The sequence below is a fragment of the Tupaia chinensis genome, unplaced genomic scaffold, assembly GCF_000334495.1.
Source record: "Tupaia chinensis unplaced genomic scaffold, TupChi_1.0 Scaffold144370_1, whole genome shotgun sequence".
Lineage (NCBI taxonomy): Eukaryota > Metazoa > Chordata > Mammalia > Scandentia > Tupaiidae > Tupaia > Tupaia belangeri.
In genome coordinates this window covers 1,918-15,554 of record NW_006204230.1, presented here as the reverse complement: position 1 = coordinate 15,554, position 13,637 = coordinate 1,918, and the positions used below count along the sequence as shown (strand labels likewise).

At 35.8% G+C, this 13,637-nt stretch overlaps 1 protein-coding gene across 1 annotated transcript in view; it reads right to left on the bottom strand.

Moving 5' to 3' along the window:
• Positions 1-13,637, bottom strand: part of LOC102497543 (vomeronasal type-2 receptor 116) — a gene marked incomplete at its 5' end in the record, with an annotated part of 21,189 nt that overhangs the window by 6,018 nt on the left and 1,534 nt on the right. Inside the window, 3 exons of the mRNA XM_014583609.1 lie at positions 4,988-5,111; positions 6,947-7,183; positions 10,699-10,897. Coding sequence (XP_014439095.1) covers positions 4,988-5,111; positions 6,947-7,183; positions 10,699-10,897 — 560 coding nt within the window. The remainder of the gene's footprint in view (positions 1-4,987; positions 5,112-6,946; positions 7,184-10,698; positions 10,898-13,637) is intronic.

Here is a 13,637-nt window from a genome sequence, read left to right as displayed (position 1 = left end):
CGACTTTTTAAAAATGCAAATTACCAATTTTAACTGCTGCCAGCTGCTATAACTTTGTTTTAATGGGCATATTTACTTTTCTCTTCCTGTAGCTATTTTATTGTGCTTTGCAACTCTAAGCAGTTTTCCCACATTTACGTAAGATATATAGCAGGTTTGTAAACTTAGTAACTTATAAAAAGGGTAAAATAAAATGTTCTGAAATGGAACAAAAAGATGAAAAACATCAGATTAGTTCTAGTTTACACATCAGGAAACTGCAAAAAGAGCAGAGAAAACTAAAAGCTAGCAGCAACAAAGATATTGAGATTAGAATGAATCTTAACAAAGATATGAAAACCAAACAGAGAATCATTGTAACTACTAGCTGGTTCTTTAATATCAAGAAACTGAACTTTATATAGGTCATCCTAGAAAAGAGAAAGAAGATACAAACTAATGAATCAAATATGGAAATCAGACATTATTTCTAAGACCGTGGTTCGAGTTCCAGACCTGGGGACTTAAACTCACTCCGGATGCTTGTGCGTGTGTTCCCAAGATCCTAAGAGGAGAATAGGAAAGAAGGGATTGTGACATGGCTATCCTCCCTGGGGGGTGATTTCTCACTTTCTGTCTCTCTGTCTCTCTGTGTTTCTGGTGAGCGCACACACTGTATAGCAAAAATCTTTCCCCAAAACAAAAATAAGGTGCCTAGGAGAACATTATAAATAATAAATACTTAATAAAAGGTAGCTATCAATCAATATCCATAATATAAGAAAAAGCAATTGATATGAGCTGATTTATATTTGTAAATTTAACAATTAAGATTAGATTTACATAATGATTGCTTTAAAGTATGAATTTAAAAAATCAATCATATTCAGTTACCTTATGAGAATATATAATTGGGGTACTTTTTTAGTTCAAAACCCTAAAATTGTGATACTCTCTTGTGAGATCAAATCTTAGAATGCCTGTTTTCTCCAGGACCTCTTCTATTTTTCAAAGTTTTCCAGGAGTTCTTATCAGGTCTTATTAGAATAATGTAGCACTTGGGGGCAAAGATGCAGCCTAGGAGTCCTACACTGGAGGCCAAGATAGAGAAGACCTCCACAGCCACCGTGAACTTCCCCTTGGTGCTGTGGTAGACAGGGAGGAAGGTGATCCAGACACTGCAGAACACCAGCATGCTGAATGTGAGGAATTTGGCCTCGTTGAATGTGTCAGGCAGGTTCCTGGCCAGGAAAGCCACAGTGAAACTCCCCAGAGCCAAGATGCCCAGGTATCCCAGGACACAGTAGAAGGCAGTGACCGAGCCCTTGTTGCACATGATGATGAGGCTTCTGGGCTCAGTGTGTAAGTCTATGTCAATGTAAGGGGGAGAAGTTCCCAGCCAGATCACACAGATAATCACTTGGATCAGGGAGCAAATGGGAATGACAGAGTTGGAAGCTCCTGATAGCAGGAAGTACCTCAGTATTCTTCCAGGCTTCATAGCCTTAAATGCTAGAATCACAGTAATGGTTTTGGCCAAAACAGTGGAAATGGCTATGGTGAACACAAGGGCAAATGTCACTTGTTGGAGGATGCAGGTGGCTGTGTTAGGATGACCAATGAACAGCAGAGAGCAGAGAAAGCACAAGAGGAGAGAGATGAGCAGGATGAAAGTGAGAGTCTGGTTATTGGCCTTAACTATAGGAGTGTCTCGGTGCTTCACAAAGACCCCCAAAATTATAGCTGTGACCACAGAGAAACACAGAGCCATGCAGGCCATGGCTATCCCCAAAGAATCCTCAAAATCCAGGAATATCACAGGTTTGGGGAGGCATTGTGTTCTCTCACTGTTTGGATACTCTTGAACTAAGCATTGGATACACTCCTCTGCATCTGGTGGAAAAGGAAAGAGTCAGCATTTCAATTTCACAGATTCTTTATTTGTGTAATATTAAAGGAAATGATCAATTTTTGTGTCATTTGAGTGCAGACAGCCCCTAATTTGTGGAGACTGGTCATCTAAGCAAACATGGTGACCTTCAGACACATGTATAAATGTGGTTCTGTAAGCTGTTATTTACATGGTAATGAAAGCAATAAACATGTGAAAATACTAGCTGCATGCTGTTATTGATACTACAGAGCAGTATCTGGTTACAGGGAGTCACGTGTGTTTATCAGAATCAGCCCCAAAAGATCAGAGAGATTACTTGGTGCCAGTTGTCCTGCCATCATCAACTGAGTAACATCTGAAAACAACTGGTTTTGCATTACCTTTTATCTTCCCTCATTTTCTGCTCTATAAAATAGTAAACTTGACACTGGTTCTGAATCATAGGTTTCTCCATAAGAGAAGTCAGGCCCACCCGCGCCTCACATTTTTATACTTGCATATCTTTGTGTGTTTATTTTTATGTTTATTTTCAATCCAAAGCCCTCCCACTCAGTAAAATGCATTCTGTGGAGCAAGTCTGGGCACTGATGTGAACCAAAATGCACTAAATTAAGGTTCTGCATTGACCCTGTGAGGATTCTTTGAGCTGCAGATTACTTCAAACCTTTGAAATAGGATCTCAGCATACAAGGATCTGGGTTGGCTCATCCTTGGTTCAATGATGTTAGGAAGAGTGAGAATTTATTCCAGATCTCTTTTCTAATTTACCCTGGATTTTTCTTAGGATAGGGTTTTTATTCTGATGACTTATAATAATTTTATTTGGCATGATAGAAATGAATGAGTTGTTTTTTATTTTGTGTTCAGAAAAATATTTCCAATTTCTCCTGAGATATTTTATCTTTTATCACTACCTTATTTATTTTTTATATATAACCCAATATCTAGTAATACAAGATTTTTCTCATTGCACTTTTTCTTTTGTGGTCAATATACTTGTATATTTTTCCATGCAAATGCTTAAAATTAATTGATTAATTTAACATTAGTAATTTGAATGGAATTTTATTGCTCTTACATCTTTATACTTTGCAAAATTGCTATTTTAATCATGTTATAGAGGAATACATTTAATTTTTGAATTTTCAGTTTATATCTACAAGTAGGACTTATTAATCCTTTTTGTAAGGGATAGGTAAATACTTATAACTCTGCACAGATTGACTTATAATGTCTCTGTTCCAACAGCTCACCTCTATTGTAGAAAGCATGGAAGCAGTCATTGAGCATGTGGAAATTAATTGGTATGTAAGTGTTTTGATTACACTTTACTTACAGAAATACCTGGCTGGTTTTCTTTCTCCATTCTTAAGTTCTTATTTATTTATTTTAGGATTTTGCCATAGAGTATATGCACTCACCAGAGAGACACCAAGGGAGAGGGAAAGTGAGAAACAACTCCCAGAGGAATGGTCACACCACAATCCATTCTTCTCTTGGGATTTTAGACACACAGGCTTACATGCTGGGTCTGGAACTCAAACTACATCTAGCCATGTGGAAATCAAGTACCTTAACTGCCACACCACCTGCTGGCCCAAAAGCTTGTATCAACTAATACTGAAGCAGTAATATAATATGCTCAAAGAGCTACAGAATGATTATCACATTTTTTTTTGTTTAAATACCCTTTTCTATTTCTAGAATCAACAGATTCTCCTGGCTTCTATTTAAGACAGGTTTGGCCTACACAAACATAAAAACATTTTATTCTGAGTCTTATGCTCTGCTTCCCTTATTTTTATTTCTTGTTACTTACTTGATGTTGAAATTTTTTCATTAGAGCCAAGAGTAATTATTTTTCCATGGCTTATCACTTAAACATATGTACTTATTTTTTTAAATAAAGTTTTGCTGCAAAATGTACAAAGAGAGGGAAAGGAGCAATTGTCCCTAGGGAGTATGAACATGCCACAACTACTTCTGCATTCTCCCCTGGGGACCTTGGGCATGTGTGTTGACATTCCTAGCATTTTCTTTAATCTACCAGTTTGATTTTGAACCACACTGTTGGACATGTGGGATCCAGCTGCCTTAACTACCAGGCCACTTGGCTGGCCCCATATCTATATATGCCAGTTAGTGATTAAACCTGAATTGTTTATACTGTTCTGAGGACTGAAATTACCCAATACTTGTGGACGAACTCAAATCATTGTTAATAATTATTCTTTACATGTTACAAAATGGAAAGCTGATTTAATGAGTCATTCCACATTTCATATCTGTCAATACCACAATTTTTATATATAGCTTCTTGAATTTATATCTCATATAATAGCTATATTTTGAGGTGTCATACTGTGAAATTTATTAGAATGTTGCATCTTTCAATTTTAGATGTGTATTATTCTCAGTATATTTCTTTTTTTAAAGAATTATTTTGTTATAACTTTATTATTATTATTATTATTATTTAACTTTTTGATCAAAGAGGGAGAGAGGGGAGTTGGGGTGAGAAAGCAAGTCATCAGTTCTGGGACTTGAACAGCAGTCGCCCATGTGGGAGTCCAGTGCCTTTAACCATCATGCCAACTGCTGGCCCTGTATATTATAATATTTCAAAGTGTAAGGTTCTGATATTGGTTAGTTTTGTGTCATTAATACATTGCATATATTTTGTTAAAAGTTATAAATTATTTTTATAATAATTTAATGTACTTCCTTTGTGTTTATCATCTGGATATAAAGCTGTCAATTTTGAGCCTTTTAGAAATCCTCAGAAAGCCTTGATGGTTACACATTTTCCATCATATGGGTAGATTTTTAGCATGATCTAGTACCAGATCTAAGACTGACACTCTCTTACCCAGTCCTGGATTGCAAATCAAAGTGTCCATTGAAATCAGTTAAACAATGGAGCCTAACAGGATATGTAAAACCAGAAAAGGGCTGACATGTAATAGGGAGATAATTGTGTTTATAAGTATATTGAAATGATGAGTGAATATGTAACTTGAGAACAAAGGTGCTCTATATTCCATTTCCAGTATTGTTGCTTTCCTTTTTACTGAGAAACAGGGGTTTGTGTATTATAGGGTACTTATTTAATACCTGTTTGATTTGAAATGCCTCTGTCTGGGCAAGAAACACAAATAAAGCAACAATCAGGTCTTCCTCTTTGGTAAATTTTCTGGAGTCCATGACCACAGCTTTGGCTACACACAGATTCAGGAGTCTGAGCAGAAAAGAGAATCAGTCATCATTATGTACATTATCAGCAGCTTTGAAGGGGTGTTATTTCTTTCCACCTCTGAGAAAAATTTGTCCTTAAAATATATTTTATTATTTCTTTTTCTACCACCCTGTTGATATCATGTAGGCTATTTGTTTTGCTAGAGGGTGCTTGCACTCACCAAAGACAGAAAGAGAGGGATGAGAGAACCCCCTTCAATGGGGAATGGTTGATCACACTGCAGTTCTTTCACCTCATCAGTCCTTTCAGGATTTGGGACATGCATGCACTTGTACCTAGTGTCTTTTTTTACAACTTGGTCCAGGACTCACACTTTTTAATCAATCATGTGAGCTCTGGTTGATTAATCAAGAGACCACAGAACAATTTGCCCTTCAAGAATGTCTATGATGGGACCAGCAGTTAGTGTAATGGCTATGTGGCTGAACTCCCATGTAGTCTACCTCAGTTCGAGTGCCAGACCCGGTGGCTTAAACTCACGCCGGGCATGTGTGTGTGTGTGCATGCCCAAGATCCTGAAAGGAAAACAGACAAGAAGGAATTGCGGCATGGCCATAACCCCTGGGGGGGAGGGGTGATTTCTCACTTTTTGTCTCTCTCTCTCTGTCTTTCTGGTGAGCACACATGCCCTATAGCAAAAACCTCTTAAAAAAATAGAATGTCTATGACTAGCTTTCTTTTTCACTTATAAACTGTTCACTAATATTACCAAGTGACTTGCTTACTCTATTTCATACATGACCAGAATTATACATTAGGTTATTCTCTTCTCTTATTTAACTACTTTATCCAAAACCATTTTGCTGCAAGTTCCTACATGGCAAACTTCTGATAAATGTTTCTAGAATATTCATGCCTTGCTCTCATAGTTGGTTGAGTAAAACACTTTCAGGTGCTATATGTTTAAGAAAATATATAATAATGTAGTACATGGGCACATTATCAAAGGTAAATGATATTAAATCTATGGTCAAACAGATAAATGATGAGCATATGTTGTGAATCATGAATTAAAGTTAATCACTTCTGGGTTTCTGAGTCCAGGTAATATCTGCTTTTCAGATATGAAAATGATAGGTGTGCAAAGTGTGATGGTTGTATAAATCACTTGTCTGATCTAATTCCTTGAGATTATGGGTAGTGCTTTGATACACTTAGTACAAGAAATCTTGAAGGCTGAATGGTATACAAAATGACAAAAGGAAAAGCGTATGCTATCTACAGAAAGGTAAATAGTTTCTTAATCTGTAATCTACTTGTGTGTGCAGTATACTGAAGTATAATAAAGGTTGGCAATTAAGGATAGTTTCAGGATATATAGAGTAATTGTCTTTAACTCAGACATACGTATGAGAGTCATGGGTTTTATAAAGACATAAAACATTTTAGTCAATGATAAGATATACACATGGCAGTCATCCCATGAGATAATAGGCTATAGAGTTTCTGTTTGTAGTAGGCAATACCATCTAGATTTGTATAAATGCAATCTATGATGTTCACACAATTAGAAAATTGCCTAATGATTCTTTTCTTAGAACACATTCCTCTCATTAAGGAATGATTGATTCATTAATAAACTTGTTGATTTTATTCATTGGACTGCTGCTTTAAACAAATATACCTAAATTTAAAAATGGAAGTTTATATAAACCTGTTCTTGCTATCTTTACAGAGTAAGATATATAGAAGCAAAATCACGTAGTGCAAAGTCAAGATGCAAAAGGTTAATTTAATCCTGATTTGTAGTCACACAATTTCACTTCAAGACTATTCAAATAACTCTGTATAAATGTAATGTAGAAATGATATTGTACCTCTTTGAAACTAACAGGCCATTTTATCATCTCTTCATTGATGATCAAGTCTTGATCATAGGGGTTTCTGTAAATAAAGTCTCCTATTTTAACCAGCAGCCAACTGGTGAAATTCTCATTAGGAAACCTCACTAAGTTGTAGATACCATATTGTTCATCATGGTTTCTTTTTTTTCCTAGGGACAGGTTGTATCCAGTATTATGCATAAATTGGCTTTTCCTCAGAAATGGATGAAGCTGAATGAGAGACACAATTTAGAAATTAATGATACACAGTGACTTAATGTAGGAAATAAATTTTTAAATGAAATAAATAAATTAAAAATAAATTATAAGGAAAAAATAAAATAAACTGGCACATACACACAGAAATGGAATTAAGAGTGCATTTAATTTGGAGGTGGAAGATGAATAACAATCAGTAATCCTTTTATGTCCACCTCCTTATTCTTCAGTATTTTGTTTGTTTTTTAGTAGAGGCTCAGTTTGATTTTGGTGGTTACTATATCATTGCTCATGAGATATAGTGATTTCTCCATGAAAACAGGGGAAGTAATTCAGTCTTATCAGAGAAATTGTAGGATATATCCCAGAGGGTTGTGGAAAGACTGCTAAAATGCAGACTAATAAAGTCTGTCTTTGTGTCAATGACATGCTCTTTTGATTATCACAGTTCGTAAGACAGTGTGAAACATGGCGGGAGAAGAGAAGGGTATGTAATACATTTTGAGGTCAAGGAAAAAAAATGCCGTCTACTCCACTCTTTTTGTGCGGTATTGCTTTGGCAAAAAAAGGGTCTTTTATTATTGCAGACAAATTCTGTGATTGTTTTTTTCTAAATCTGTGAAGACTGTCTCTGGCCATTTGATTGGGGTTTTATTGGAAATGTAGATTAATTTAAGTAGAATTGACATTTTGATTATATTATTCTTTCTGATCCAGAAATATGCACTGTATTTTCCCATTTTTGTGTCATTTTTAATTTGTTCTTTTAGTATTTTATAGTTTCTTTTGTAGAGGTCTTTGACTTCTTTGGATAGGTATTCCAGGTATCTTCATTTTATTTTTTTATTTTTTCTGGTTATTTTAAATGGGATTGCTTTCTTCAACCCTGCCTCAGTCTGCTCATTATTTGTATACAGCAATGCTATAAATTTTTGTATGGTTTGTGCTTCTTAGAAGCTAATCTTGGTACTTCAAAAAGGGCACTGTATGGATGGATAATTTTTGTATTATGGTGACTATTATATAAATGAATGAACTCACTCAAATATATGCATTATATATGGGCAAACTTTATGGAAATTAATTACACCTCTAAACTGTATTGCCAATGAGAACAAGTAAGGCCAGCCGGTGGCCCGGAGGTTGTGGTCACTGCCTCCCATATGACCAAATGTGCAGTTTTAATCCTGGACCTGGGGCTTGAGAAACACGTACACGCACGTGTGTGTGTGTGTATGTGTGCTCAAAATCTCAAGAAGAGACTGAAAAAGGGTGTGCAGTATGGCCACTCAGTGTGATTTTTCATTAATTCTCACTCTTTCTTCTCTCTCTTTCTAGTGAGCACATGTGCCATACAGCAAAAACTAAACCACAAATGCACATTTCCTTTTTTTTCTGCATAGTAGGTGAATGAACTTGTCAGAGAGAAACAGAGACGAGAGAAAGGCAGAGAAGAAAGAAACCCCAAGGAAGACTTGTCACACAACACCCTTACTTTTCCAACTCTTTTTCTTTTCGGAATTAGGCATGCATTCATGCATGCTTAGCATGATTCTCAGGCCACTAGATCCAGGACTTGAAATGTCCAGTTGGTCATGTAGAATCTGGCTGCCTTAACCATGATGTCATGGAGCTAACCTTATTCTCTTTTTATTTTTTTAATGTTGTGTGACATTACAAGAAATAATTTATAACAAAATATAAATTTTACAATTTGAAATTCTAAAGTCTTTTTTTTTAAATGATAAACTCCTAACATTTGGGTTAATGACATTCTGTTGTAGAAATTAATTTTACCTGCTTATATGAGTTTGTTTAATTTTTTGTAATGAAAATAATTTAAGTAATCTGTAATGACATCCATCCTTCCATCTTGACAAAAGTACATGTTTTGTTCTTCTTCTTATTTTTTTTTTTAAATTCTGCAGGGTGTGTATGCTTACCAGAGTGACAGAGACAGAGAGAGTGAGAAATCACCCTGGGGAAATGGCGACGTTATAACTCCTCCATTATCTTCTCAGGATTTGGGGCATACACACACACATACTTGGTATGTCTTCAAGCCAACAGGACTGATACTGAAACCAGAGTCAGTCATGTGGGATCCAGCCACCTCAACTTCCATGCTACTTGCTGGACCAGAATTGCATGCACTTTTAAGAATCAACTTTAAAATTTCTCAAAGTTTAAATCAAATGTTATTTGTTAGTGCAATAAGAAATTAAATGAGGAACCGTAAGTTTTTAGCTGTATGGTTAAGGCAGTTGTATCTCCCATGGCCGACTACATAGTTCAAATCCTTGATCCTGTGGCTTGGAAAACACACCTGGTACATGTGCATATGTACCCAAAATCCTGAGTGGAGAATGAAGAAGAGTGGCGATTTCTCACTTTTTCTCTGTCTCTTTGTATTCATCTCTCCTGGGAGCACACATGCAAAGTAAAAAAAGGGAAAAGAAATTAGATGGTGAACTAAGCTGTAAGATGTTAATTTTACACGTATATATACATTTCACTTACTGTTTTACTCGACATATTTGACTAATGTATTTTTCCTCTCTGTGTAAAAATATTTTATACATAATTTTTGGATTTAGATATGTCTAGTTTAAAATACAAACTTATTTTTAAAATAAGTAAGATACTCTGAGCTTATATGCTCATAAGTGGTTTCATATTTTAAAAATCGAACCATGGTCCCCACGCACATGTTTCTTACATATAGTGTAAGTACAGTTAAGTCTAAAATAAATTCTTTCAATGAGTCATTTTAGAACATTTTGTAAAATTGATTTCAGATCTCAGTATAAACATTACATGGAGGGATTGGGCCACAGCATTTAAATCACAATAGATGAAATAGCTAGAGGCAGATATACTCATTAAGTCAGTATTTATTGACATTGGATACATTTTTAGAAAACATATATTGTAAAATTGACAATTTTTAATTTATGTTTTCTCAAGAGTCTTTTGGTGGATATTTTAAAGTAGTTCATTTCACATAAGGAAGTATTTTCTCTGGTATGATAGTTTTTTTTTTTTTTTTCTCTTTTTGGAGAGTTTTTTTTTGCTATAGGGCGCGTGCGCTCGCCAGACAGACAGAGAGAGACAGAGAGATAGAAAGCGAGAAATCACTCCCCAGGGGGGATGGCCACTCCGTAATCCCTTCTCCTCCATTCTCCTCTTGGGATCTTGGGCACGCACGCACATGCGCCCGGCGTGAGTTTAAGCCCCCGGGTCCGGGACTCGAACCGCGGTTGACTATGTGGGAGTCCAGCGACATAGCCATTATGCTAATTGCTGGTCCCTGGTATGATAGTTTTAAAATCTAAGTCCCCAGTGACAAAATTCTGTAAGTAGCTATAACAATTACCCACATACTTAGACCTAATGTAAAATTATTTTTCATTTTGTCTGAGCCTGTTTATCTTGAGAGAGGAAGCATAGTCATGATACTGTATATTAAAATATCTCCCAATGTTATCAGATGCCCGATGTATGTACTGGTTGTGGAGGATGTTTACCTGCCAGGGAAGAATCACAGGCTGGTCTCCATCTTCTGGAGGTCCCATTTCTGTGATCTGAAAAAGCATCTCATGAAGAATTTGGGCCACCACATACACAGCATGATAGACAAAAAAGCTAGACTCAAACACAGTCATCATGTCTATAGCAGGTGCCATAAACTCCAGAGAAGAATTTGGTGGGCCCACTTTAGTTCCTCTACATAATGATGTAACAAATGTACAATTAGAAAAGTTCAACCAGAATTTCCTAAAGTAAACATCTTCTGGGTTGACTGTCTTGAGAAATTGTTCAAAGCCAGAGATTTTCCTTTTCTGGTGTGAAAATAAGAGGCTTCCATGAAATAAGTATGGCGTGAAATGTATAAAAGAAAAAATGTCATTCCACTCTGACGAGTGGAGATTTTTCATGATCCACACTTTGTCCAAAATTAAATAGGTATCTTTTTCTTTTATGAATGTATAGATACTCTCGATACCACCATATATAATATATATGTTTGCAGATGAAACCCTGATCTTAAGCGGAGAAAACAGACCACTCTGAAGAGCAATACCTAAAGGGGCAAAGAGCCTTTCTACAAAAGCCACACAAATATTCTTTTTCATTGCCTCTGCTTTCAGATCCTGAAGGAACTGCTCCCCTTGTATATCATTAGATACAAAGAGACCCACCCATGTCCAGGCAAAATGCAGCAACAACCAGATAATGCCATGAGCCAGAGAATTTTCCTTGGTAGCCATCTGATAAACTGATGGAAATTTGTTTTTATCACTTAGGATGGGATCAAAAGGACCATAAGTGACCTGAATCAGAAAAGAAGTAGACTGATGGTGAACTTAGTAGAATTTTGGGTTGGAGTTGTTCCTTTTATTTAGTTTTAAACTTGATTATTTTAAAAATTAATTTCATACATTTAATCACTATACATCAACATAGCTTGTAAAACTAATTTTTCTAGCATGAACACACTACACACCAGTCTAGTTAAAGATGTCATATACTATATCATCAAGAGAAAGTTTTCCACTTATGCATCCCTCAGGTGTGTATCCTCTCTATTTTTCCCTGGATTCTCTTCCTTTCACCATCCCCCAGCTCCCATCCTCTTCCCACATTGTATCTAGTATTTGTAACCATTTTTCCATACTTGTATGTCCTCCAATATTTCAGTTTCTGCCATAGTGTGGAATTTGGTATGTATTAAGTGAAGACATATGATGTCTCTCTTTCATAGACTGACGTGCTTTGCTCAGAAGTAAGTCTTTATATCCATATACTTATTATAAAATGTCAGGGTATTGTGTTATGACAAGTGGTATTCCATAGTGTATTCCATGTGCCATATTTTTCCAAGCCTTTCATCCATTTGTATACATTTGGGTTGGGTTCATGTCTTAGCAATGGATATAATGTTGCAATAACCATGAATGTTCAAGTGCATTGCTGACTGAGTACACTCTGTCCTGTGAGTTGGTACCCAGAAGTGAAATTGCTGGATCATGTGGTACTTCTATTTGTCAATCTTTGAGGAACCTCTATATTTTTCTCCACAACAGCTTTACTAATTTACATTCCCACAGTGTAGGAAAGTTCCTTTTTACCACAGCGTTTCCAGCACTTATCATTGTTTATGTTATTATTTAACCATTCACAATAGATACCGCTAGTTTTACATCTCCCTTATCAGAAGGGATGTTGAGCATTTTTCATCCACTTTTGACTGTTTGTATGTCTTCCTTAGAGAACTGTCTGGTCAGTTGACTGTTTGTATGTCTTCCTTAGAGAATTTTCTGGTCAGTTTATTTTCCCATATTTTAATTAGGTTGATCATTTTTTAAAAATATTTCTGAGTAAGCAGTTTGAGTTCTTGTATATTCTGGTTATCAGTTCCTTGTCTGAGGCATAGTTTGCAAATAAATTGTCCCATTTCCAAGGTTGTTGAGTCACACTAAATATTGCTTCTTTTGCTGTGCAGAAGCTTCTTAACTTGATGTAATCCCACTTGTCTAATTTGGGGATTATTGTATGAGCTTTGGGAGTCTTTTTTTAAGAAGTCTTTTCCTACTCTGATGTCTCCAAGAGTTTTCCCTGTGTATTCCACCAGTAGTTTTATAGATCGTTAATAAATCTTGAGTTGATTTTCATTAATAATGAGAGATAGGAGTCCAGTTTCATCTTTCTGCAGGTGGATATCCAGTTTTTCCAGCACCATTTGCTAAAAACATTTTCTTTTTCCCAATGGATTTACTGGTGTCCTTTGTCAAAAATCAGCTGGCTGTGTATTTGGGGGTTTATTTCTGGGGTCACAATTTTCTTCCATCGGTCCAAATGCCTGTTTTTGTGCTAGTACCATGCTATTTTGATTATCATAACTTTGTGATATATTTTGCAGCCAGACAAAATATGTTAGGGTTCTACTTCATTACTTTTGCACAGTATTTACTAGAAAATATGAGGTATTTTATAATTCTAGAAAAATTCTATGCTTGTCTTTTCTCAATCTGAAAAATGTCTGTGATGCTTTGCTTGAGATTGCATTAAATAAGTAGATTATTTTGGGTAGAATTGCCAATTTTGTTATATTAATTCTTCTGATCGAGAACACAGGATGTCCTTCTACTTACTTGTGTCACTTTCTTTTTTTATTCAGATTTCTATGGTTTTCATTGTAGAGATCTTTGATTTGTTTGGTAAGGTTTATTCATAGTATCCCGCAGTTTTTCCAGTTATTGTAAATGGGATTGCATACTTCAGTTCTACCGTTCTACCTCAGTCTGCTCATTGTTGGTGTATAGACATGCTATATATTTTTGTATGCTGATTTTATATCCTGCCACATTATTTTATCTATTTATCACTTCCAGGAGTTTTTTTCATGGACACTTTGAGCCTTCTGTGTATATAATCATATCTGCAGAAAGAATTTTACCCCTTC